At 43.2% G+C, this 27515-nt stretch overlaps 1 protein-coding gene across 2 annotated transcripts; it reads left to right on the top strand.

Moving 5' to 3' along the window:
- The first annotated feature begins 241 nt into the window (after positions 1-241).
- Positions 242-24096, top strand: DYNC1LI2 (dynein cytoplasmic 1 light intermediate chain 2). 2 transcript variants are annotated; one of them, XM_081117817.1, is made up of 13 exons: positions 242-377; positions 542-615; positions 2646-2762; positions 7049-7279; positions 12072-12241; positions 13204-13297; positions 14241-14376; positions 16481-16592; positions 17755-17814; positions 18543-18584; positions 18978-19095; positions 19722-19838; positions 21175-24096. In XM_081117817.1, the coding sequence occupies exons 1-13, from the start codon at positions 271-273 to the stop codon at positions 21273-21275; spliced, it is 1479 nt and encodes a 492-aa protein (XP_080973943.1). In that variant the 5' UTR covers positions 242-270; the 3' UTR covers positions 21276-24096. The 2 variants fall into 2 exon arrangements, with proteins under 2 accessions (XP_080973943.1, XP_080973944.1); XM_081117818.1 differs by lacking the exon at positions 18543-18584.
- Positions 24097-27515: the final 3419 nt, after the last annotated feature.

Raw genomic sequence — 27515 nt, 5'->3', positions numbered from 1 at the left:
GCGCATGGCTGCCTCGGCTGCCGCCTGACCGCCGCCCGCCTCCTACCGGTGAAGCGGCCTCACGACCTTGGGGAAGCCTGCGAACATTGCCTTCCAGGCGGAGCGCGGCCGGCGACGCGAACCCTGCAGGGCGGGCGACGTGAAGCGCGGCGCGGGGCGGCGAGGGGGACGGCGGGCCGGGGGCGGCGGGCGGCGGGCGTCCCAGCCAGGGTCCTCGCGGGTCCTCGGCCGGCCCGGGGGAGGGCCCTCTTTGTGGCTGCAGTTGGCAAGATGGCGCCGGTGGGGGTGGAGAAGAAGGTGCTTCTGGGTCCCAACGGGCCCGCGGTGGCAGCCGCCGGCGACCTGACCAGTGAGGAAGAGGAGGGCCAGAGCTTATGGTGAGACCATAAGCGGTCGGGCTGGGTCTGCCGGGCCGGGGAGGGCGCGGCCGGCCGGGGAGCCGCCGGGCTGGGCCGGACCTCCGGACAGACTGACGGGCCATCTCGGGCCGGTGAGGTCCAGGCTCGCTCCGGGGCTGACCGCTTTGCCATTGTCCCCACAGGTCCTCCATCCTGAGCGAGGTGTCCACCCGCGCCAGGTCCAAGCTGCCAGCCGGCAAGAACATCCTGGTGTTCGGTGAGCGCCGGCGGCGGGGCGTTGCCCGGGGAGCCGGGGTGGGCGAGGCGGGCACCCCTCTCACAGGTCCCAGCCTTCCTCTCTCCTGCCGCCTGCCCGCAGCCTGCCCCGCCCGGTGGCCACAAGACCCAGGCTGGACAGCCGGAGAGTGGCCAGGTCCACCACGCCTGAGGTTGGGGTGTTGCCCCCGTTGGAGAGTCCAGTGATGCTGGCATGAGGTTGTCGGCATTCTTTAGTCATTTGGCTGCAACATTAGCCTTGCTTTAAACGTTCCTGACTCCATTCATTTCTGTAAATGCCTCACTTCGAAGTTCACTAGATGTGGGCGTGGAGAGGGGTGTGAGTACATGAGGTTAGGGGGAGCAGGGGGAGGAACTAGGTGTCTTGGGGTCGGGGCTGTAGGGAGGTGGCACAGGGGCCACTCCTTGATGTTCAAGAGCATTTGAAGGGACTCGGCAAAGGAGAGCCGGCCTTGGAGTCTTCACTGAGGGATTTTACTGCCTTATTTTAGCCCTCACTGCTGGGTTACCTGGGTCAGGTCCCTTAATGTCTCTGGTTTTCAGTACCCTCATACTGGCGGGGGAGTTTGACTGGGTTCATTCATATAGCAAACCCATTTGCTGAGTGAGACCTGTAGGCTGGGCACCGGGACAGCACGGACACCCATCAGACACTACACAAGAATCTCTGTCTAGGGGGAGACAGATGTGTTGGTGATTGCACTATATCAGCTAGGCATAGACAGACAGATTATTGTGGGAGCATCACACTGCTTTGGTGCTGCTTTGAAAAGAGGGTGATTTGGGAGGGTCATGTGTTTTGAAGGATAAGTGTCAACATCCAGGGGTACAGAGGGTTAGTGCCTGTAGAAACACAGAAGGTGTGGGGGTTTGGAAGCTGCCAGAAGTTCCTCGTGGAAGATGACTGCTGAGGTATGTTGGCAGATTGTGGAAGGCTGAAGAGTTGATGCTTTTTTTCCTGAAGGCCCCTGATTGTCAAGGGCCTTTTATTTCACCTCCATTCCCTAATCCTCATGGGAATCCCTGTGAGGAGGGGAGGAGATGGTCTTCTTTAGGTGATGACCGTTGCACCAGGTAATAGAGGACCCTTAGAGATCCTCAAGAAGTAGGGTATTGAGATACTAGGTCTGTGGTAGAAGGGGAAGTCTGGCAGCTGAGTGGCAGGTGGCTCAACGTGAGCAGGTACTGAAGTCAGGCTGCTGGGTAGAATATGATCCAGATGGGATGTGGAGCGCCTGAGTAAGGTAGTGAGTGGCGTCCGGGATGGGGAAGGAGACCTTTAATCTGTGGGATGCCTTTCAGTTCTCATGTTCTGTAAGTCCATATTATTAAATCCCAGGGGTGCCTAGAGATATTCCTTGGTGGTGGTGGTTCTTGATGTTTAAGGTTTTTTTGTTGTTTTTTTGGAAGGGAGTGGTTAGTTGAGGGGGATGAGGAAGTGCTTGATAATTACTGAGATTGTGCTTAAGAGTTTTGCTTAGGTCTGTAATTATTTTCATTAGTTTTCTAGCCTTTGAGATGCTTTTCAAAGAGATGTACTAAAGTCAAAAGTGAATAATAGCTTCCATTCTCCATGATGGTGAGGCAGAATCAGACTTATTTATTAGTTCAGAGTTCCTGGGTTTTACAGTTATATTTTGAAGATTTCTTGCTTTTCTTGTGGTAAAAGTTATTTTGTGAGAAACTAGCTCCACCTTTTACTTTATTTCTCTAAATGCATGTCTTATAAATTGAAGGTAGGGCCTGTGGACCTGCTTTAGTTCTTCCCTTGTAAAGTAAAGACAATTGCAGTAAAATGTTATTTTAGACCTTGGATTTTGCCACCTTTATCACCCCTCCCCACACCAACCACTCTTCTAGCAAAGCCTGTTTTGTTTATGAATGCAGATGAGAGGCCTCAGCAGCAGACTTTGCAGGAAATTCTTAGCTGTCCCTAGTGTGAATCTCAAGACTTCCCATCCTGCCTACAATAAACAGTACACTTTGTCTTCTTACATCCATTATTTGTAGGTGAAGATGGTTCTGGTAAAACAACACTCATGACTAAACTACAAGGCGCTGAACATGGCAAAAAAGGAAGAGGCCTGGAATATCTCTACCTCAGCGTGCATGACGAGGACCGAGATGGTGAGTGAAGCGTGTGTCCGTGGTGAGGGTTGAATGCAGATGTCTGACTCCTTGGTTGCAGCTCCTGCAACATGGCCAGGCATTCTCAGTTTTCTGTGTGGTTCTGTCAGCCAGTGGTTGTTGGTGCCAATTCAAACGCCAACAGAAATCCTCAATTTGGGATGTGGTGAAGAGGAAAACTTCAGTGCAAAACAGCTTAGTTGTGATACAGCACAGCTGTGGAACAGCTTAATAGCATCACATCTCAGTTATGAAGCAGTGTGACTGTGATTGGCTTTGAGGAGGCCCTGGGACTACGCCTCTCTTCCGCTAGGCAGTTCGGCTCTCCTGTTTGCTCCGCTCTGCTCTAGTGAGACTTCCTCAGCTGGGGAAACAGTCTTCTGTTTTCAGTAAAAAGGGAAAGTGCACTTCTCGAGCCAGAGAGGAACTGATTTATATAGACAGAAGTCCCTGTCCCTGGTCCCTGATTGTTTGGTGAAGATGCCGATGGGGATGTAGCTGTGTAGCTCCTATTGGACTGGGAAAGTCTCAGTCCTATTGGTTGAGATGGGATTCCAGGAACTCCTCTGTAAGGGCAGGCTCAGATGGCAGAAACAGTGCAGGAAGTCAGTTCAGTGTAGGAGGAAGGCAGCTTGGTGCAGGCTTCTCTCTGCAATGGGGTTTGCATGAGAGGCCCCTGTATAGAAATGGCTGCTAGGCTCTGTTTTTGTTTTTTTTGTGTGTTTTTTTAAAAAAATTTATCTTTATTGATTTCAGAGAGAGGAAAGGAGAGGGAGAGAGAGAGAGAAACATCAATGATGAGAGATTCATTGATAGGCTAGTCCGCAACCCCGGGCATGTGCCCTGACTGGGAATCGAACCCCGATCGCCTGGATCCTAGGTTGACACTCAACCGCTTAGCCACGCCCAGCCAGGCTTTGTTTTGTTTTTTAATTTGAGCCCAGTTAGCCACCAGGAACCCTTCTTAGTAGGTATGTTATTTCTTGAGGTCCACACCTCTAAGAGAGTAAGTCATGGGAATAGATAAAGTGTATGTCTTTGTAGGACTACTTACTTTCCTTTTTAGAGTATGTTCGCGAAAATGGGGAACAGAGCTGTCAGCTGCAGCTCTGGGTAACCCCCACTTAAAAGGAGATACTGAAGTTAGTTTCAGATGTGCGTAAAGGTAATAAGAAATTTTTAAAAAGCGCTGGACTTTTCTGTGAGAGAAATGTGTGGCTGGCTGATCTGGGCACCGTTGTTATTCTGCCTGGTTCTAGTGGAGAGTCTAAAATTGTTGTGGTTCAGAGTGTAACAGCTCAACAGATATTCACAGGAGACTTTTCTGAGTTTCTTTGTGACAGTGTAAAAATGCTAATTTCCTGTGTTTTAGTGGAAAGAATAGAGCCTCAGAGGTGATAATTTCTCTTTTAATTCCTCATCTCAAGAATGTGGATAGTAATAGTTTCTACCTCCAGGGTAGTTGGGATGATGATACTTGCATGGTAAACACTCTTACAAGGATTAGATATTATTTTACAATTATTTCTTAAAAGTATAATTATGAGCTGGATTGGAGTAGTGGTTTTTGGTTACCATTACTCAGTTGCCTCCTTTATAACCTTTTAGACTTTATGTTAGATCTTGAATGGATCTAAAATAATTATTGGTGTCTAGGTGTTTTTATTTGTAGGAAAGTTATGTAGTGTAAGGATGAAATATATTTGTTAAGTTACTTCCTTTATATTTTCCTTTACTCATTTAAACAGTAAGGGTCATGATGCAAGGGTGATTATATAAGAGCGCAGATCCCACCACCTCTGGTCCCCTATTTCCTGATTGCTAAAGCGAAGAAGCTGAATGCAGGTCCTTTCCAGCATGATAATTCTTGGATCTCCAAGAGTCATTAGGAGGGTATGGATAAGGATTGCTTGTTAAAGCTTGGAGACCTGCATCATATTAATGCTAACTTAGTGGTCATCTTAGAATTCCAGGAATTTGCCATGCTGAAAATTTCCTGAAGGATGTGAAAGAAAGGCAGGAGGTAGACCTGGTGCAGAGGGTTCTCCCTGTGTAAAAAGGACAGAGGCATTCAGTTGCCCATCTAGGCCGACTAGAGTCTTTGTAGGTGGGGCTGAGACTCGGGCCACTGAGCTAGGCCTAGGGGATCTCATATGTCTGAGTCTTTTACTTCTTCTCTCTGTTGGGCAGCATGGTTATTGTGAAAACCATGGGCTTTGGAGCCACACAGAACTGGTCCAGAATCCCACTCCTATAGTCACTAGTTGTGACTGACTAAACCACTCTGCACCTCAGTTTCCTCATCTTTAGAATTGGGTAAGTGATACATATTTTGTAGGTTGACAGAATGAGAGGTGGCATGTGTCACATGTAGCTGGGTGCTTAAGACACAGTGGTAGCAATAGTATCCTTTTGAAAAACAGTGTAGATACTGTGCGACTCTCTATAGCCTTTTGTTTCAAGATGGCATAAGCATATTTCATGCCAAAACATATTATCCATAGTCATTTGTCTTTGAGTTGAAGTACACGTTAACTGTATTTCAGATTCCTTAAGGTTTCCCTAAAAGCTTTTTGGTCTCTGCATTTATAGGATTTTTCTAGGCTACCAATTTGCAGGTTCCTTTTTGAACCTGTGGTTAACTAGACATCTTCCATCTGTAGTTTTTTAAATTTTTATTATTATCTGGTGTGACTAGGTTATAAATATACATTCTGCAGGCAGTCAGTCACACAGGTAGAGAAAATAGTCTCTAGCTTGTTCCTGGTTTGTGGTGGGACATGACATGTCAGAGGACCACTGCCTTCAGGGTTGGGGGCATTTGTTTAATGCCACATGAGGTGTGTGTGATCTTCATGTACATGGGTGAGTTATGTGTAGTGGGCAGTGGGAAGAGAGGCTAAAAAAAGGAACTGTGCCTGGTAAGGAGCAGGCATTAAAATCTTTGGGCTTTAGGTACAGAGCAGTATTTTTGAAGGAATTCACAGAACCCAAACCAAAACTGCTATCTAAAATGTATTAGAATTTTGATACATCTGAAACTAATACAAAATAATATTGAATGTAAACTGTAATTGAAAAATAAAATGTATTAGAGTTTTGAAAGTGTAGCTAGATATAAATATCTTATTATATACTGTTGAAATAAAGTCATGAAAGTAAGTTTTTTTTACAGTATGTTGATTATATAAAAAAAGGTAGCTAACAGCAGACATTTTTAAAGTGTATGTTGGAATTTATTGGGAAATAGGTTTAATGACATATTTTTGATGGTAAGAGTTCATCCTCAAGGCACTTTTGTAAAAAACAAATTTTTTTTTCTTAAAAACGATGACTCAGATTTTTTTTTAGATATTTGGAGAATTATCTTCTATAATTTGTTTATCCAGTTATGATTTTGGGACCACATTTCATTAAATGTCAGCAGTTGCACATTTGTGTAAATGTTTTTAACTCCTTATTAATGGAAAACAAAAACTATATACAATATAGAGAGACTAGTGTGAACCCCAGTGTATCTATCATTTGTCTTCAGCAGTTACCAGTTCTTGATGAATTTTATTTCAACTGTTATTCTCACCCTCTTCTCCCTTCACTCCACATTGGATTATTATGAAGCAAATTCCAGGCATCTCATTACATCTGCAAATACTTCCATGTGTATGTCTAAAAGATAAGGATTAAAAAAATAACCATATTGTTATTGTATCAAAAATAATTGTAATTCCTTAAATCATCAGGTACCCAGTGACTCACATCTCAATTTATGTAAGTAATTATTTTATCTTAGCATTTAAATACAAAGGTGTCCTATATCTTTGGCACCGTTTGTAGTATGTGAACATACTGCTTAGTGTGACTGACTTTATAAAAAGAGCTTGTTTAACCACAGGCTCATCAGCACAGCTTGCTGCCTCACAGATGGCTGATGTTTGAGGAGAATAGGTTATTTAGACTATTGAACAATTGACCAGTAGCGTTCATTAGTCTCTTTTGATTCTTATTGAAAGCCAAAGTGTCCTTCACTTTTTACTCCTCAGACATTGCTGGAATCTTCATATGTGGACACAAAATGTTATGGTAGTTTAAAAAGTTTAAAGTTTAGGCAGTTCACCAGGCACCTTGACCACTGAGAACTTGGGCCCTTTTCTGGTTAAGATTTCTGTTTGTGTTCTGTGTGGAATTTTATGGCTGTCACCTTCTGATATTTTTTCTGACATGGCTCTTATTTCAGCTGTGCTGGTGGTCATTGTCAGGTAGTAAATTAGCTTCACTTCTTTTCTTAGATCACACACGCTGTAATGTATGGATTCTGGATGGAGACCTATACCACAAAGGCCTGCTGAAATTTGCAGTTTCTGCTGAATCCTTGCCGGAGACCCTGGTCATTTTCGTTGCAGACATGTCTAGGCCTTGGGCTGTGATGGAATCTCTACAGAAATGGGCTAGTGTTTTACGTGAACACATTGATAAAATGAAAATTCCACCAGAAGAAATGAGGGAGCTGGAACGGAAGTGTAAGTAAAATGAGATTTTCTTGATGGGAAAATTCAGTAGTCTCTTTGGATGGTTCCAACCACCTTTCTGTTCACAGTGTCAGGAGGCTACAGAGCTTCCCTTGAAGAGTGTTTGCGTTTTGTTTGCACCATTTATTTCAGAGTTGCTCCTGTAAATTCAGTAGTCTAATAAAAGTATTCAAAGCAGTTTTTATGTCAAGTGTCACAGTTGAAGAATATTAATCTTTCATATTATCTTCATTGGTTCTCTTTTAAAATAAGTGTTTCCCCTTTTCCCCCAAATGAGATCACGTCTATGCATCTTTTTGCTTTCTGTTACTCTCTGCCTGCAGAGTTAGCATCAGTGGGTATGGAGACTTACTGTGATCTCTGCAGCTTGAGTCCATTGCCTGGGATTCTATTGAGGCCCTATGGACCCTCTTACTGGCAGGTTTAAAGGAAGCCCTACAAAAGACAAGTCTTTCAGCTCCTACCTTAGTTCATTTTGGGATCCAGCAAATATGATTTTAGTTCATATAAATAGGAAGGTCATTTTTTTGTCATGAAATTGAAAGACTTTTTTAAGACTAAGGATATCCCAGCCCTTTTGAGAACAAAGAACTTTCAAATTAAAGGAAGTGTTTTTGTTTTTTTCCTTAATGTGGTTCAGAAGCTTGTTTTTCTTTTCCCTTGCTTCTGTGCAGTTACATCAGCTTCTGTCCACTTGCCAGGGAAATGGGAGGGGCAAGGGCTGGAGCTGTGGTGGCGGCGGCGGCGGCAGCAGTTTTGGCCAGGGCAGGCTTGGCTCAGCTTGGCTTATTTCCACAGGATGACATCATTCCCTTTAGTGAATTAATGAGGGCTTCTGAAGCACGGCACGTGGGATCTTCACATTTACTGGCAGAAGGGTTCAGAAATTTGGATGTGCTTTTCAAATGAAATTTCTTGCTGTGTGTCTGTCATAACTTCATAACTTACTCCTGTCCCACGTTAGTTTAAACAGGGAGTTTTACATCTAATTTAGTTTGCTGTGTGTATGTGTGTTTCCCTGGTCACCCGCATGTGTGCTGCAGTGATTGGTATGCAGCTCAGCTCGTCTGTCTCCAGCCATTGACCTTTCTAGATAATGCCTCTTTTCCCCCTTAAACAGAGATCCTAAAGACAACTTCTCAGAATAGTTCTGAAACTGAAGAGCAGTTTTCCTTTCACTGCGCACTTAGCATTTGTACCTGGATCAGTAGGTTAATGCATTGATGATTTCAGTTTCTGAACCTGTTTTCTTAGAATTATAACCTGTAAAGATTTGTTAAAACAGAAAAAAAAAAAAGATCGAGCCAAAGGTATTGTTCCTTCTGAGATAGGGAAAGTGTCTGCCTTGTATCAGGTCTGTTCTAGGTGTTGGGGATGCATACAGCAGACTAGATGCCTGCTCCTTGGGAGCTTGTGTTCCCATGACACACTGAATTAATTTTGTGTTCTTAGTCATTGATGTCTGTCACTTAGGATTAGATTCAGGTGCATGTGACACAAAACCCAAAATAACAGTGGCTTAAACAAGACTGAGATTTATTTCTCTCTTGTAAATGAAATCCAGAGGTAGGCAGTTTAGGCCTGGAAAGCAGCTCTTGAGAAGACAGGTCAAGCACCCTGGTTCCTTTAGGTTTATTGCTTTGTCACCTCTAGGGTGTGGTTCTCTTCCTCTTGACAACTAGAGCTCTAGCCTTCACATCCCTGTTCCAGACAGCGGGATGGAGGAAGAGGAAAGAAGGGGGGAAGGGTTTGTGCCTCCTGTCTTTCTAAGGAGGCTGGGAAATGTAGACGTGTGGCCATGTGTTCTAAATATCAGAATTTGACTGGAGGGCAACTAGCAGTTGCTGGAACCCATCCATGCCTCATGACTCTGGCCAACGTTCCAAGGACCTCTCTTGTTTTCACCAGCCCTCCTCTGAGATATTGCATGTTGAAGGAGTGCTTTTGTTACTGCTGGTTTTAGGTAACATTTTAATAAAGCAGTTGGCCATCCTTTTGCTCAGAGGACTCACACTTTCCAGATTAATGGGAGTCTAGGTATTGTATTGAACAAGCAAAGGGCTGTCACCCAACCCAGTTTCCAACCCAACGCCAGTCTCCAGTCTGCTGCGTTTGGAAAGCTGTTGCATGGCTAGCCACTCTTTCAGGATTAGGTTCCACGTCGGTCCTGAATCTGTGGCAGCTGTTTGGTTACAGGATCCATCTGAGTGAGGGAAAGGGCAGAGCAACCCCTAGAGCCACCAGAAGATGGTGCTTGTGTGTAGGTTAGTCTTTCCTGCTTTATGCTTCGGGCGTCCCTTGTTATCAAGTAGAGGAAAAAATTGGGTGCTGTCTGATAGGACTGTGGGACCAGTGGGTGATCAGTAAGGTGAGGTAGGAGGGAAAAGGTGGGAAGATGGGCAGTAGCTAGAGTAGAGCACACTGCGTTCTCCTTCCCATGCCCACTCCACTAATGATGCTAAAGGGGAGCCCCGGTGGGCTGAGCCTGCACCTAGAGAGAGGTGCTAACAGCAACGCGGGGTGCCCTGAGGGAAGTGCCGGCTTTATTGGCGAACTGTACAGTCCTTGGGCTTTTATCCTCCCTTTCACCAGCCTCTGTCGGGGCACCTGCTCTGCTTTCCAGCTTACTTTCTAAAACGCTGTTCCGTATTAAAACTGCGCGCTCCTACTGTGGTTGGACAGCTGTAATTAAATCGCTCCTTCCCGGAGTGAATATTCCAACCCGGGGCTTCCCACCGGCTTTCACATCATGACGTATGAAGAACACAGCAGGGTTTGTGCAACACACCGGGTGGTGGGTGTTCATGGGCAGACTGCTGGAGCCGCCTTGCCCTGCCGTGCTTCCCACAGTTGCTTAGCTCACCTGTACCAGGCTCTGCCTTGCTCCCCGTCTTAGAACAGCCCTGGTTGGGTGCTTCATGTGTTCTTGGGCAGTTATAGATATTACCCAGGCAGCTAAGCCATTGTATTTTTCATTGATTTGAAGATTTGTTAAAATGCTTTTAAAGAGAAAATATGAGAGCCTTTGATTCCTTCAAGATCCTTCAACAACCATGCAAATAAGTTCATCAGAAAATTCTTCTGTTTTTGTCCAAAATGCAGTACAGATCTCTTGAGTAGATTGTTTATGTTGGCAATGAAACTATATTAATTAAGGAGAGGTTGTAGAGATTAAATGTTACTGTGTCTGAACTTTAGGGCTTCGTCGTTTTCCAGGCTGCTCAGTATTATATGAAAGACAGTGTGCTCCCAGATAATTCCAGAAGCTTATATAATGATAATCTAGAATCTTTGTAAATTAAAACTCATTGTTTTAGCCGGCCGGCATGGCTTAGCAGTTGAGTATTGACCTATGATCCAGGAGATCACTGTTCGATTCCCGGTCAGGGCACATGCCTGGGTTGCGGGCTTCATCCCCGGTAGGGGGCGTGCAAGAGGCAGCTGATCAGTGACTCTCTCATCATTGATGTTTCTATCTCTCCCCTTCCCTTTTCCTCTCTCTGAAATCAATAAAAACATTTTTTTTAAAAACACACACAAAACCTCATTGTTTTAAAATGTTTGAAACCTGTTGGGTGGGGTGTGGGTGGGGAAGGGGAATATATGTACCTTTCTCTAGGTTCTCTTTAATCCAGCTTTTTGCATTTTCTTAATGAACATGTTGTGGATGAAAGTAAAAAGGCTTTGGCCCTTTAGTCCTACTGGGCATGGAAGGGTAGAGCTGTCTGTTTGCTCCTCTGGCTCAGAGTAGCTTTAACCATCATGTCCTCATTCTCTGGGCTGACACATGAGCCTTGAAGCACCCATGAAAAGATGCAGGTCTGTGGGCTTTGTGTTCACTTGGCCTAACAGGCCATGGTCCACTCAGCTTGAAGGCCCTCTTGTGGGGTTACACCTTGGCCAAAGTAGTGACTGTATGTCCCAGGAAGTGGGTGTTGACCACTGACCCCTTGTGTTAGAACGGGTCCTTGAACACTGCATATGTGACTCAGGATTTCCTACAGATGAGACCAAGTCCACAGAAGTTAGGATGAAGAGGACACGCAGGTGGTGCTGGACAAGCCCAGACTCCCTCTTCAGGGTGGACATTCATCAGCTGTATGCAAACAGCATGTTCTTGTGGAATTCACATGGTGGTTTTATTATTTCTCATGAGAACTCTGAGGAGTTTTAGAAGTTATAAGCTATTTTTGGTGGTCACCTCTGTTGGAGTAACACAGTTCAACTATTCTGGTATTTTGAAAATGCATGATAGATAAGATGTGGCTTTTCATAGTAGGAACTATTGAAGCTTTAGAAGTTTTTAAAAACCTGTTTAAGCCCGGGCGGGCGTGGCTCAACGGTTGAGCATCGACCTGGGATCTAGGCGATCGGGGTTCGATTCCCGGTCAGGGCACATGCCCTGGTTGCGGGCTGCAGCCGATCAATGACTCTCTCATCATTGATGTTTCTGTATCTCTCCATCTCCTTTCCTCTCCCTGAAATCAATAAAGATATATTTTAAAAAAATAAAAATAAAAATAAAAACCTGTTTAAGAGTTGGATACAATTGAAGATGTCCAGGGGAATGTTTTGGCTGCTATGAAATTATGGTGCTCAGACTGAATATATCAGAATTGGCATTTTGCGCCATTGTCCTCAATTCTGTAATGTTGCAGTAGGGTGCAGTTAGGAAGTTTGTCACAATTCTTTATGTTTTGTGCTTGTTCCTACCTTTTTCAGTTTTCTAAAGCTGGAGTGTTTTTTGTGTGTGTGTAATTTTCTTTTCCTTTTTCACCTATAGTTGTGAAAGATTTTCAAGACTATATTGAACCTGAAGAAGGTTGTCAAGGTTCCCCACAGAGAAGAGGGCCTCTGACCTCAGGTCCTGATGAAGAAAATGTTGCCCTGCCTCTTGGTGACAACGTGCTGACTCATAATCTGGGGATACCAGTGTTGGTGGTGTGCACAAAGGTGTGTGTGCTGGGAAGCTGCAGACTTGGCTGGATTGGGCCAGTGAACAGTCACCATTTGAAAGAAACTTTGGGAAGCTTTAATTAGGTGTCTTCCCAAAGGAGAGTTGGGCTCATTCGAGATTCATTAAGGTACATTGAATGTGTCAGGATAGAAAGTGTCATTTAAATATTGCTGCTGGAGACATGACATTCCTCAGTTTGCTCATAGCCTGGGTTAATCTCTCCATGAAGTGCTGTCAACTTTATTGAGTGATTCAAACTCAGAACTAAAAGCAACTTTCATAAGGCTGTGTAAGCCATTTTATCCAGCCTGCGCCAATGTTGAATAAATACATATGAAAGAGCAGAATTCTTTGGGCTTTGGTCTCTAAAGTCTGTTGGACTTGAGATGATTTTCAGCAAAAACATAACTCTAGGGAAAGAAGGAAGGGAACTTGAGGTTTCAGTTTGTTTTACCCTGTAGAATGATGAAGTGGGAACAGAAATTAAGTTAAGTCAGAGAGAAACAAAATTATGTCTCTTACAACAAAAAAGAAATGACTTTAAAAACATTTTGGGTTTCAGAAGTACTTGATTCCCAGCCAGAGCCACTGTGTTGCCCAACTACAGGGTGTGCCTTTGCATCACGTCCTGTGAGAATGGAGCCCTACGGAGTGTGCAGTGCACAGCCATGTCCAGTGGTCCTGTTTCCTGATGTGACCTTGTTTGATTCTTAGAACAACTGTGAGGTGATCAGGGCTATTATATTCCCGCTTACAGATATGGAAACTGAGGCCCAGGATAAAAGAGAAAAATGTCCAGTTGATTTTTGCTCTTGTCAGTTTAATTAATGCTTGGAACTTTGCCTGTGGCTTTCTCCTTTGGAGTATGATACTTTACTCCTGAAGAACATGCTGTTCTCATCCGCATCAGGCAGAGATGCACAAAGATAACTTCTTTCTCTTTCTGTCTTCCCTGCAGTGTGATGCCGTGAGCGTACTGGAGAAAGAGCATGATTACAGGGACGAGCACTTTGACTTTATCCAGTCACATCTACGGAGGTTCTGCCTGCAGTGTATCCTTGGGGTGCTATCCCAGGGCATAGGGACCCAGGTTTCCCTCCATATGGGGCATCTTCAAAGGGAAAAAGTACTTCCTGAATCCAGAATAGTCTTCTGCCAGGGAGATATTGGATACATCTTTTTACTAGTTTTGTATTTTACTTTGTTGGAATTTGAGACTGACTAATTGGTGCCTGCATTTTATCACTTTTATTTTTAATGTACATTTGATAGGCTTTTATATTTAAGAAGAAAACTGATGTGTAATAATTTTATTACCAGGTTACTTTTATCATATCTTGGAAACCTTTTAAACTTTGCTTTTTTTGCAGAAAAGGTTAATTACCCCACACGATGTTGTTTTAAGTGCTACAGGTGTTTTGTGCTGTCCATGAGAAAGATGCTATGTCAGCAGTTCTTTGAGTCCTATTTCTGTAAGAATCCAATAGCAGTTGGTCCCATAGTCCCACACCCTGGGGTGGGTGTGAGAGAGATGTTCCTTTCACTTATTTTGGACTCTTTAGCTTGTCCAGCTCAGTGGAGGTTATCAATACATGTAGGTACCCATCTCTCATAAAAAGTGTGCTTAATGATAAACTTAATCACAGTGAGCATCTGCCTGGAAAAGAATCTGTGTACCTTGGATATGCTGAGGGTGTTTTCCTGGGCTAGCCTCAGAGCCCAGGAAACTTGGCTGGGAAGCAATCTGATGGGTCAGAAGATAAGTTTATACGCTAAAAAATGAACTACATGGCCCATTAGCATCAGCATGCTTTGTGCTTTTGACCTGTTTGTCTGCTACTATTATCCTTTTAGTTTTTAAATTTTCAATGCTTTTCCATTGATCATGTATTAATTAAAAACTGATCAACCTGTGAGCAGTACTGAGGATTGTGCTTGTGTGTGTTTGCTTTTGTCTCCTGCAGTGAATTGGTTTTCCTTAAGTAGATTGCTTAGATGGAGCTGCCTTGATTTACACATCAGTGAAGGAAGAGAAAAACCTCGACTTGTTGTATAAGTACATTGTTCATAAAACATATGGTTTCCACTTTACCACACCTGCCTTAGTTGTGGAAAAGGATGCAGTTTTTATGTGAGTTCTTTATAGGTGATGCTTTCAAATTCTTCTTTATATTTGCTCGTTACATTTTATCTTTCCAAGTAAGGTGCCTTCTGTCTTATACAGCCAGCTTTCTGCTGCCTTGGGGCAAAGTGCTTGGGCTGGACCTCATAGGTGATAGTTACACCCAGAGCTCCCTCTTCACTTCTTTCCAGATTACTTACCATTTTGCCTCCAGTCTGAGCGAAGCGGGTAGTGTAAGGTCAGGGGTGCTGCCTTCTTCATTGAGAGCAAGTTGCCAAAACTGAAGCCAGCCATTTTTGCCACTTACTGTCTACTCTGGTAAAATACTGGCTGGGGTGGGGGGTGGGTTGAAGTAGAGGGAATTGGTACTTTGGGGATCCTGAATGTTTTCTGTTGAAGCATCTGGTTTCTCTGCTCATCAGCAGGCATCCCTATCAGCATGGACTTTGGCTATACTGCCTGCTTATTGTGTTTCCAGCATTTCACATTTTGGGAGCCCCTGGGCAGGGACTTGGACACCTGTTTGCCCAACTTTGTGTCTTTCACTCATGGGAGAATGCTGTGGATGCATAAATAAATGTTGAAGCTGTGGTCTCTGAGAGGACTTATGCCAGTGGATCAGTGTTTTTAGGTTTAGATATCTTCTTGACTTAAAAAAGAATTACAGTTCATTCAGCAAATACTGAGCATGCTGAGGACACAGAAATGAATGAGAGGTGGTCTCTGCACATGGAATTGCAGAGAGATAGACACAGCCAAGGAGAGGTAGGGCGGCAGTGGGATAGTGAAGGCAGTGCAACAGGGAAAGCAGAGAGGCGATGCTGAAAGGATGAGTGGTGTGAGCCAGGCAGGCTGGGAAGAATGGAGGGGCGAGAGGGACAGTCTGTGAGAAGACCGAAGGTGTGAAAGCCGAGCTCAGGACTGAGTAGATTGCCTTCTAAACATTCAGGGAGAGCCTCACTTGGGCTACTTGCAGCCAGCGAACCTAGAGACTTGGGCTGATTTTAGAAAATTGTCTAGAGCAGTCAGGTGGCACAAGTGCAGAGAGTGGTATGTTTTTGGAGTCAGCCAGTGCCCAGATCACATGTGATCCCGGGGAGCAGGAGGAGCAAGGAGATTGGCTGGGTTTGGGGCTGGTCTGGAGTGAAGTATTTTGCAGCTGCTGAAGGCTGCATGGGTCATGGCGGTATCTTGATCATGCCTTGTCCCTTTGCACTTTTGGTCCTGTAGGTAGTTGCCTATTTGGGAGCTGGTGACGTCAGCAAAGCGATTTGGGCAGAGAGCTCTGGCTAAGCACCCTCTTGGTTTTAGAGCTATGAAGCAGGAATTGGATGGAGAATGAGAGGCCTGGGAGAACAATCAATCACCATCTTTTAGAGCTTCTAGAGTTCAAAAGTATGTCATGTAGGACATTTTATAATTGCTCCTCTAGGAAAGTCTGGTGGGCTGTGGCTTAACTTAATGGCAGTTGGGTGTCATCTTGCCCTGTGATGTCAAGCTGGTCAGCATCCATATAGGATCCCCAAGGACTTTCTATATCCCTCTGGTTTGGGGCCCAGGATAGTGCAGGTCCTGGTAGCTCCCCTTGGCTCCAGGCTAAATCTTCCCAAACCAGTAAAATGAATGAACCAATCCATAAGAAACTGTTGTCAGAAAGAAGAGTTCTCAGAGAAATAGCTCACAGGAAGGGTGCCTGCATGCCAAAGAGAAATATTCTCATCCTAAGCTTTGTCCTTTATGCTGGTCTCTGCATTCTCCCCTCTGTTGGAAAAGGGCCCCATTGTGTCCTTGCTGTTCTGGGTGGAGTTGTGGGAAGGCTTTGAACACTTGCTGTGCATCAGCATGTGTAGTCAGTAAGATTCCATTCTGGCTCCTTAGGCCTTGGGCCCCATGAGTTCAGTATGGAGCAGGACCTGCAATGTTGATCTGATGAGTTATATCTGCAGTAAATTTTGACCTGTCTACTGAAAATTATAAGCCAACCCCAGCAACTACAGACAAGATCTTGTGAGAAAGGAACTCACCCAGGAGTCCTAACCTAGAATGTGCTCTGTACACTCGCTGTAAGGCAGTCCTAGGATAAACAAGTCAATCCCTGTCTCTCTGCCTTTAGACCTGCTGGCTGGGACAATGAAAAGAAAATAGCTATATTACATGAAAATTTTACAACTGTGAAGCCAGAAGATGCATATGAAGACTTTATTGTGAAACCTCCTGTGAGAAAGGTACTGAAATCCATCACTTTAAGAGTTGCAGGTTTGTTTTTAAATCCTCACCCGAGGATATTTTTTCCCATTGCTTTTCAAAGAAGTGGAAGGGAGAGAGAGAGAGAGAAACATCGATGTGAGAGAGACACATCAATTGGTTGCCTCCCACATGCACCCCGACCAGGGCAACCAGCGTATGTGCCCTTGGCTGGAATAGAACCTGTGACCCTTCAGTCCACGGGCCGAGTCTCCACTGAGCCAAACAGGCTAGGGCGAGTTGCAGGTGCTTTTTAATGGGAAAAGAAACCTATGAAGAATCAGGTTTTACACATTAAACCATAGAGGTCAGGGGGAGTAATTCAAGGGCCTTTAAGAAGATTCTTTAGCCCGGCTGGGCGTGGCTCAGCGGTTGAGCGTTGACCTAGGATCCAGGCGATAAGGGTTCAATTCCCGGTCAGGGCACATGCCCGGGTTGTGGGCTGAGGCCAATCAATGACTCTCTCATCATTGATGTTTCTATCTTCCTCTCTTCCTCTCTTTGAAATCAATAAAGATATATTTAAAAAAATAAAAAGAGTCTTTAGATGAAGTCTGGTGATGTGCAAATGATTTGGGCGGTGGGGCATGAGTTATGGAATGCCCACATGGAGTGGGGTTGAAGTTTCCCATTAAGTCCTGACAGTGCCACCACCACCTCTGGACTATTGTTAGTTGATCCTTGCTTGTACGAGGTGTTTGGAACCTGCCAGACTTAGAAAATGTCACTTGGGCCTGGCTAGTGTGGCTCAGTGGTTGATCACTGACCCATGTCACCGTTCGATTCCTGGTCAGGGCACATGCCTGGGTTGCAGGCTTGATCCCCAGTAGTGGGTGTGCAGGTAGTAGCGGATCAATGATTCATTCTCATCATTGATGTTTCTTTCCCTCTCTTTCTCTCCTTTCCTCTTTCTGAAGTCAATAAAAACATTTTTTTTAAAATGTCACTTGGCCACATGCCAAGGCTGGTCTTGGAAGGGGGCCTGTGACGGGCTAGTAAAACATAACTGCAGCCTTAGCAGGCACTCTGCCCAGACCCATGTGGTGACCCTAGCTCAAGATTCTCCTTTCAGTGTGAATTTTGACAGTAGTTCAGGTGTTCTTTACCTCTGACCACAAATGAATATGTCTCGTCCCCTCACAGCTGGTCCACGACAAAGAGTTGGCAGCGGAGGATGAGCAGGTGTTCCTAATGAAGCAACAGGTAAGAAGACCAGTGAGGCCAGAGCAGAGGCCTTCTCATGATTGAAATGCCAGTTCTGCAGGGCGAGGTGGCGGGTATCAGAGCTTGGTAAAGGAGTTGTGAGCAGGTCTCCCTGTTTCCTTCCATTTCTAGAATTGGTACAGAGTAGGAGTTAGACCACCTGCCTCAGGGGATCCCTGCCTGGATTGCAGATTCTACAGTGATGGGCTTAGTTATCTTTTTAAGTATCCTTTCTGTCTAGAAATGTAGGCTTTATGGCATAAGAGTTCCCATATTGACAGTTTACCAGGTGCCCTGACCTCACTTCCATTATCTCACATAGCCCCACACAGCCTTGGGCATGAAGGCAGGTGAGGAAAGTAACTTCCCCAAGCTGACAGTTCAGGATGCACTCCAGTCTTATCTTTCTGTTTCACTTGGACTATTAGACATACCATGGGTCTCCATGATGGTACAGGCAGGTCAGCAGGGGGTGTTTGACAGTTCTTTTGCCAACTTTCCCTCCCTCCTGTGCTCTCCTTGCTTCCTTAGCTTCAAAACTGGTTACTTGGAGTATATTTTTTCACCACATACCAAACTACTCGATTTAAATTTTTTGCGTTTAGAATGTAAAACCTATGACTTGGTTGTTAATGGTGCCCTCTAGTGGAATACTTGGAGTGTTTCTCCAGACCTTCAGTGCACTCGGCAGGCCTTGGTTAATGGCCAGTGTGTCCCTCTCTTTGCAGTCACTCCTTGCCAAGCAGCCAGCCACGCCCACGAGAGCCTCCGTGAGTACCTTAAACAGAGGGTCAAGGCCCAGTGTCATGGGTGTCTTCAAACTTTATACCATTATTTATGAGAGCTTGTGTGGGCTTTTGTATTTTCAAAGGGAATATGGTGCCCCAAAGGCCCAGGGCCAGGAACATAGTAGGAACTAAGAAAATATCTGAGGAAGAAATACTGCTCTGGGAATTTGAGTGAACAGACTTTGTTATCGTGATTCTTCTTTTCTCAGAAGAAACAGGTCTAGAAAGGGACTGAGCTAGGAGCAAACTCCCAGTCCTCCCACTCTTCTCCCTAGACTGTGAAAAATACCCTGTAGACTCATGGTTTCACTTTTGGAATATGTATTTTCTGTTATTTTTATGCCTATGTGTGACTTGGGTTGGTTTTGGACTTAGGAGTCGCCTGCGAGAGGACCCTCTGGCTCTCCAAGAACTCAGGGCCGGGGAGGGCCAGCCAGCGTGCCCAGTGCCTCCCCAGGCACATCAGTAAAGAAGCCGGATCCAAACATCAAAAGTATGTATCCTGTGTCTGTGGAGAGTGGTTTAGTCCTAGGCCTGAGGTCTGCGGGGGCTGTGTGGCCGGGTTTGGGAGATAGTGACTCATAGTGCCTGGGCTGTTTTCTTCCCCAAGAAAGGCTGCTTTCCACATCCCCTCTCTCAGGGGGAGGGGCTCGTGGTTAGCAGAGGCCACGGCCTGTTTCTTTCTTTTTCTTTAATCTTTACCCGAGGATATTTTTTCCATTGCTTTTATTAAGAGTGAAACAGAGAGAGGAACATAGATGTGAGAGAGAGAACATCGATTGGCTGCCTCCCGCATGTGTCCTACCAGGGCCAGGGATCGAGCCTGCAAGCGAGATACACGTCCTTGGCTGGAATTGAACCCAGAACCCTTCAGTCCGCAGCCGATGCTCTAACCACTGAGTAAAACCGGCCAGGGCATAGGTTTCCACTTATAAATCATGCTAACATGTAACTAGCGTCAGCAGTGGCAGTATGTAAGGCATCTTAGTTGATGAATGTGCTCAGTATCCAGGAAGACAATAGCCACCAATTGGTAATTCCAAGCTGAAAACCAGGTTTTGTTTGTTTAATTGAGTCATCCAGTTTGTGTGATGCTTTTTTTTCTTAATGTTTTCTTAGATAACGCAGCAAGTGAAGGGGTGTTGGCCAGCTTCTTCAACAGTCTGTTGAGTAAAAAAACAGGCTCTCCTGGAAGTCCTGGTGCTACTGGGGTGCAGAGCACAGCCAAGAAGTCAGGTACTGAAGGACCGTTGGTGACTTATGAGCCTTCTGGTTGAGGGGTGCTGCAAGGTGAGGGAGCAGACAGGAGAGTCTGCTTTCACCTTACATGCAGACCTTCCGTTTTCTGAACAGCCAAGCAATACTGTTATACTGACAGTATACTTCACTGTTGGATTACCTTAATACAGTGCAGGTTTCCTGCGCACATTTAAGGTGGATTTGTGTATATTCAGGTGAGTTGAGGTAGGTCCTAAACCATATACGTGTTCTGCTGTAGAAGCTCTGCCCATTAGAGGTCATGGTCTAGAGTATACCATTGACATTTTATTTATTTAATTTCTTGTGATGTTTCATAAGGATTTTGTTTACTGCCCCCAGTCTTGCTGTGAGCTGGAGCCTGTGAACACTCGCTATCTCACTGGAGGGTCATCATTTCTTCCTCCTCAAAGCTCCCCCCACCACACACGCACACCGCTCTCTCCATTTGTCCTTCCATATGCCGCTAAGGCAAGTCTATGTCTTAGAGGTCTTTGAAACAAATAATCAAATTTCTTGGGAATTACACATTTCCCCTGGAAGCTTGAGGCCATTTTAAAAGTTCTTGAATTTTAATTTTCCATTGGCTATAAGAAATGTTAATACAGTGTTTGCCCTAATTGGTGTTTTCATATCAAAGGATACCATTAAGAAATCACTCCACCCTTAGGTCAGCCTGGGCCTTTAGGGGCTCTTGAGTTCTTGAAGACTCAGAATCTGGTCTGGTGGCCAGGCTGTGAGCTGGTATTCCCTGGTAGGAAACAGGAAGCATTTCCAGGCCCCAGTTAGTATTTGACAACAAAAAATATGAACACTGACTTTGTGCTAGATGGAAATATCTGGGCTTAGTCTTACTTCCTTATTGAAATATAGTGTTCCTGGGCCATCCATATATGAGTAAGTTTAGAGTGTTGTAATTAGAAACAAAGCCTAAATACCTGTTGTATGTGAGGCACAGAAAAAGTTTGCTGCATTCCAGAGACTCAGCACCTCTAGGAAGATGGTGATGAGAGTGCATAGGGGTCTGGTGGGTGCTGAGAGGGTTTTCAGAAAGGCCCTTGTATTGGGCACAAAGGCATTCCCAGGCTGGGGGCCATCATGTGGTTGGGAGAGCACAAACCTGTGACATTTGGAATAAAGAAGGACCAAATTTAGGTCTGTCTCATAATCATTGTAATGAAAAAAGGCTTTTCTCAATAACCAGAGATTGAGGTTATTATCACCACAAGTGACTAAAAAACTCTATAGTTTTAAATGTTCCTTTTTAAAAATTCTTTTCTGGTCCCCCATCACTGCCTTTTTCTTTTTTTTGAAGGACAAAAGACTGTGTTGACAAATGTTCAGGAAGAACTGGATAGAATTACTCGAAAACCAGACTCCATGGTAACAAACTCTTCAACAGAAAATGAAGCCTGATCCTCCTTAAAAGTGCATATGTAAAATGACCAAATAACTATGTATATTGATCTGCTAAGACCAGGATTTTTCTGATATGGCACATGCTATCAGTTTTTTGGGGCAGGGGAGATGAATTTAAAAAAAAAAATACTTCATGGGCTTGTCCGAGTGTGAATTGCACATTTAGGAAGGTTATGTGTCAGATCCCTTTGTTAAGGATAACCTTGGACTCTCAGGCATGTTGCTTTCTTGTGGGAAGCAAGTGCAGCTAGGGCTTCATGTGGAGGGGAAGGTAGATGGAAAGAGAGCGGGGGCCCACTTTCTTTCAGGGTGGAGCAAATGAGACCAGGAAATCATTGATCAGATGGTGGTTAGTCTGACCAGGTGCGTGCAAGCAAATTCACTTGTTCTTGGGAAGCAGATTAAGTAGCAGAAAGTCCAGGAAACAAAAAAGGCTTAAGGAGGAATGAGAGAAGTGATGGTGGGAAAGCTGAACGTTGAAGGAGGTGAAGGAAGGAGATGAGCAGTGTTAGTAAATACTGTGTGTTCAGTAGAAGTTGAATAATCATTTTTAAGACTTAATATCAGAAGCATTTCCAAACTTAATACTAAGCAAAATGGTAATTAGACTTGTTCTGAATGCATCTTTAATTTATGAAAGATGTGTTAAGTGTGGGTGTGCCTGAGTCAGGTGGAGCTTACACGGGTTGGGAAGAAGGCAGCTGCCCAGGACTCACGTGCTTGGCTTAGGACATGTTCTCGTGGGGGTGCTGGGCTCCACGCATGTGCATTGTGGGGCAGACAGTCACTGTAGGGTGTGTTTAAAGTCAGCAGTTACAAATTAGTTTACTTTAAATTGTGTTTTCTGAATAACTCCTGCTTTGTTTTTTGAATTAAATTTTTTTTTTTTTTTTACTACCACAGGCTGGCCTACAAATAGAGAATGGGTGATCAACCTCTCATTTTACTGTAATGCAGTGTACTACAGAAAGTTTGAGGGAGGTTTTTAATGCAATTGCACACTGATTAATTGGCTTGCACCAATCCCTGCCTTATGGTCTGTGGAAGCCATCAATCATGCAGTTCCACTGATGCAAAAGGGTCTTATCCTAGCTCCCTGGTCTGATCAGTGCTATCAGATGGACAAATAAGTGTTTTATATTGAAAATGGAAATGATACACTTCTCTTGTTTTGTGTTTTTCATAAAATGTAGCATTTTTTTTTTCTTATGGGAATAAGTTTCAGGTGTTTCCATTTAGGACAAATTCATGCACATTGTTATGTCACACCACCATTCTGGAAATGACTTCTGTGGATTTGAAATGGCACTTTTATACATGATACAGAACATTTAAATGCAAACACTACCATTAATTTAATGTATAAAACATTTGTTGTCAAACCAAGGGAAAAACCACAGTTCACTTATGTGGAGTTTACTTTTTTTATATGATGTTTATTGTACTGTGTCTGAGCATAACTTCCCTGATGTTACTACTTTTACATGCAAGATTTGACTGACCACTAACATAGTACTGGGCATAACTTAATATCCTAGGTTGTATAACAAGACTCTAAAACTGTCTTGAATTGCTTTTTTGTAAAGGTCTGAACACTGTTAAGGAGAAAGCTGAGTATTGTCTTTATGACGAACATAAAAATGCGTTTCTTGTGCCAGTTTTATTGTTGAAAATATACTCCCCCCCCTTTTTAAATTTTTTTTTTTTTTCATGTATTGTGGTTTCCAATTACCAGATTGTCCAGGTAACGACAGTAATCTGACTGTGGAGTGATAGTTGTGGTGTAGTGACCAATAGATGCCCAACAGCTTGTGACCACACTAGTGGTAGGGGTCAGTTAATTCCTCTATAGCAACTGGGGGAGGGGCACAAAATGAGTGACCTCGGAAACAAGAAACAATTCTTGGGGAGGCACATGCCTAAGAGGGATATAGAGTGATTTAAAATTTCAGTGCATAATTTTACTTTTTATTTTTTTTATCAGTTAAATTGATAAGCACTTTCGTGTCACTATAAAATGTACTAGAACTGATGAAATGCTAAGGCACCTGTCTTGTGAAGGAAGGTTTCTTGGAGACCACTTTTAGTTTCTCATGACAAGTGGATGCTCCTAGTATCAGAAGAAACTAATGCATAGTGTCATGTGCTCAGTAGTTGCCAAAGTCTACCAACTTTGGGGAGCTGCACGGGGTTCTTTTTGGGAGGTGGGAGGAGGGGAGGTTTTTTTTGTTATTTTGGGGTTTTTCAAGCATTGGAACCAAAGGCCAAACAATAAACAGCCTTTACTTTTTAAAGTAAAATTCATGTTATTTACAGAATACACTTGTATACTGTTTAAGCCAATTTTATGACTATTTATATACATTATAGTGGTTACATCTGCTGTTTGTCTTTAAAATGGAAAAATCAAAGAAATAAGCCCAATTTTGAAGATGTGGCCATATCAAGGCCATGAATTGTTCTTTCCTAAAAATGCAACGGGTATGCTGCTAGAATTATTTAATTTTGTTTGCACTTTTTTTTTGATTGGCATTTTAAAATCAGTATTTAAATTAGTTTAACAAAGTTGAAAGTGACTGCTCTGTACATCATGACCTTAACAATGTTGATGCTGTAAGTGAAAGTTCACTGTCGTCTCTTGCTAAGTTTATTGGTGTTTTTAACTTAAAATTAGGACTGCAGATTATTCCCTGACCAGCCTTAGTCCAGGGGTGTGGCTCTATCCAGATGCAGTATGCAGTCATGTGGAACTTTGCTTTCTAGTGCTGGAAAGAAGATGTCTCTAATTACTGTCTTCAATAAACAAGAATCCAGACTGCTTACAACTTTTGGTGACTTTCTTTATGATAAATCCTCCCACTGGAGATACTGGGGTTTGTGAGTTGTCTGAACTATTTTCTTGCCTCTTGGATACATTTGTGATTGTCTGAATTGGGCTAAGTGATTTTCACTTAACTAATTTTGAAGTCTTGAGGATTCATAGAGGAATTTCAGAGCAACTATACCATAATAGGAACAGTAAAATTTTTTTTCGAGAAAACCAGATTCTTTGTGTTAGAGATGAATTGTTGCTGATTATTACACTTTAAGCATGTTGAATTTTTCTATTTTTTAAAATATATCTTTATTGATTTCAGAGAGAGGAAGGGAGAGGGAGAGAGAGAGAGAAACATTAATGATGAGAGAGAATCATTGATGGGCTGCCTCCTGCATGCCCCCCCCACTGGGGATCGAGCCCATAACCCAAGCATGTGCCCTGACTGGGAATCGAACTGCAATCTCCTGGATTCTAGGTCGACCTCAGTCGCTGAGCCACACTCCGCCAGGTGAATTTTTTGTTCTTTAAAGCTGATTTATTATATAAATTTTCCCCCCAACTTTTTATTTTGAGAACTTGTAAACCTACAGTAAAGTTGAAAGAGGAATATATTGAACACTCATGTTCTTTTACATAAATTCACCAGTTAGTAACTTTTTGCCACATTTGCTTTTTCCTTCTATTTTCTTTCCTCTCTCCCTTCCTCCATATCTCTCTACACACACTCCCTCCCCTGCCAAGTCATTTAAAATACATTTTAGCCTGGCCGGGCGTGGCTCACCCCTTGAGCATCAACCTAGGATCCAGGAAATTGAGGTTTGATTCCTGGTCAGGGCACATGCCCGGGTTTTGGGCTCAATCCCCAGTATGGGGCATGTAGGAGGCAGCCGATCAATGACTCATTCATCATTGATGTTCCTGTCTCTCTCCCTCTCTCTGAAATCAATAAAGATATATATTTTTAAAATAAAAAAACTATGTTTTAAAATCGAGGCATTTCACCCCTAAATATATTAGATGAGTCCAGGCCAGTTGTTTTTCTAGTAAAATCCCACATTCTGGATTAGTCTTACTGTTCCCTCATGATTCAATTCCAGTTAAACTTTTTGTAAGAATTCTATGTAAATGAGGTTGCATGTGTTCCAGTGTGTAACATCAGGTTGTCTCTGTATTGTTGATACTGAGTTTGAGTCTTTGGTTAAGGTGGTGTCCCCCCAGATCTATCAAATGAACTGTGGGGTGATAACCATTGAATATCGTGGTTTTAAGCCACCTTTTGCGCATTGCTTATAGCATTCATTGATGGTCATTACCTAAATCAGTTACTACATTAGGAGTTCTTAAATGGTAATTTTCTTGTCCCATCATTCCCCCTACGTTTATTAGGTGGTGTTCATCTATAAAGAAGAGTTTTCTGCCCTCTGTCCTTTTTGGGTGGTGGTTTTTACTATAAATTTGGTTTTATTTTTTTAATTCAAAGTATTATATTCTAATAATCTTTTTGATGCTCAACTTGCCCCAGATTTGATGAGTGGTGATCCCTCCAACTAGCTGTGTTTTTTTTAATTGAGATATAATTCACAATATAAAATCCACTTTAAAATGTTCAATCCAGGGATTTTTAGTATATTCACTATGTTGTGTACCCATTATCACTATCAAATTCCAGAACATTTCCATCATCCCCAAAAGAAACCCTCTATCAGTCCCAGTTCTCCTATCCCCCCATTCCCTGGCAACCACAAATCTCTGGATTTGCCTTCTCTGGATATTTTACATAAATGGATTGATACGAAATGTGGCCTTTTTGTGTCTGGCTCCTTTCATTTAGCATGTTTTCCAGGATTATCCGTGCTTTAGCATATATCAGTACTTTACTCCTTTTTATGGCTGAATAATGTCCCATTACACACAAACAGGTAAACCACATTTTGTTGATCTGTTTATGCACATATGGATTTCTGATTGTTGTTATGAATAATGTAAGTTTTTGTGTAAACTTGTTCTTTGGGGCATATACCTAGGAGTGGAATTTCTGGGTCATAAGGTAATTCTATTTTAACTGAACTACCAAACTTTTCCATAGCAGATAAACCACTTTACCATGTATAAGTGTTCTAATTTCTCCACATCTTGGTCAACACTTGTTTTCTGGGAGTTTTTTTGTTTGTTTTAATTATAGTGTCTTAGTAGATGGTTTCTCAGTGACAAATTATATTGAGTGGTTTTTTTTTCATGCACTTATTGGCCATTTGTATATCTTAGGAGAATTGTCTATTCATATCCTTTGCTCATTTAAAAATTGTTGTCTTTTGCCCTGGCCGGTATTGTTCAGTGGTTAGCGAGTGTTGGCCCATGCACGGAAGGGTTGTGGGTTCAATTCCCTGTCAAGGGCACAAACCTGAGTTGCAGGTTTGATCCCCGGCCCCAGTAGGAGCACGTGCAGGAGGCAGCCCATTATTGTGTCTCTCACATCAGTGTTTCTCTCTCTCTCTCTGTCCCTCCATTACACTCTCTCTAAAATTGAATCAATGGGAAAAAATATCCTCAGATGAGGATTAACAACAAGATGTTGTCTTTTTATTATTGAGTTTCAGAGTTCTTTTTATATTATAGATGCTACACTGTTATTAGCCGTGTCCTTTTGACACATTCCCATTGGGCTTTTGAACATTTCCTTACTTTCTGGTATAAAAAGATGCTCCAGGCTAACCTTGCATTTCCCCTGCCTCTGACCTGGAATCAGCTATTTTCCCAGGGAGTCCTGATTCCTTTTAGTAGGGATTGGTATTTAGAAACTTAAGATCTGGACTGCAGGCATGTGTAACATTACTGGGTGCTATTGCATCTAGGCCCTTTCAGTGGGCATACAATATGTACTTTTAAAAAAAACAAACATTTCTTGAAACCTGATTTATATCTTTCTTATGACTTCATAGTACTCAGTTATGCGGATTCTCCATAGTTTATACATCAAGTCTCCTACAGCTGGACATTTAGGACATTTCCAGTCATGTTTTTACATAATGCCTCAACAAATAGCCTTGTGCATATGTTGTTTTTAATTGTGGAGATGTAACTTCAGGGCAGTTTCCTAGCAGTGGGACTACCTAGTCAAAAGGTAAATGTACATCTGTAGTATTTTGTTTGAGATTATCAGAGTCCTTTCCATAAAGCTTACATCATTCTGCACACTTATCAGCAGTTGTAGAAATTAATAACTCATTGTTATAGTTTACCTTAAAATTGAGTTTAGAAGTTTGGCGAACTAACACTTATTTTGGGAATTATTTGGTGACACTAGAGTAACATTACTAGAGTAATAGCAAATACTTATAGTAGAAGTTGCTGTATACCAGTGACTCTGAGTGTTTTATATAGAGTGATTTAATCTTCACAACTCTGAGACAAGTGGTTCT

Source organism: Miniopterus schreibersii, assembly GCF_964146895.1.
Source record: "Miniopterus schreibersii genome assembly, chromosome: 18".
Taxonomy (NCBI): domain Eukaryota; kingdom Metazoa; phylum Chordata; class Mammalia; order Chiroptera; family Miniopteridae; genus Miniopterus; species Miniopterus schreibersii.
This window is presented reverse-complemented; position numbering and strand designations above follow the sequence as displayed.

Bases quoted from the DNA above. Each gene is read 5' to 3' on its own strand.
- DYNC1LI2 (XM_081117817.1), top strand. From the start codon at position 271: ATGGCGCCGGTGGGGGTGGAGAAGAAGGTGCTTCTGGGTCCCAACGGG. The intron at 7,280-12,071 runs GTAAGTAAAATG...TTTCACCTATAG, and splicing joins GAGGGAGCTGGAACGGAAGT to TTGTGAAAGATTTTCAAGAC. The intron at 19,839-21,174 runs GTACTGAAGGAC...TTTTTTTTGAAG, and splicing joins GAGCACAGCCAAGAAGTCAG to GACAAAAGACTGTGTTGACA.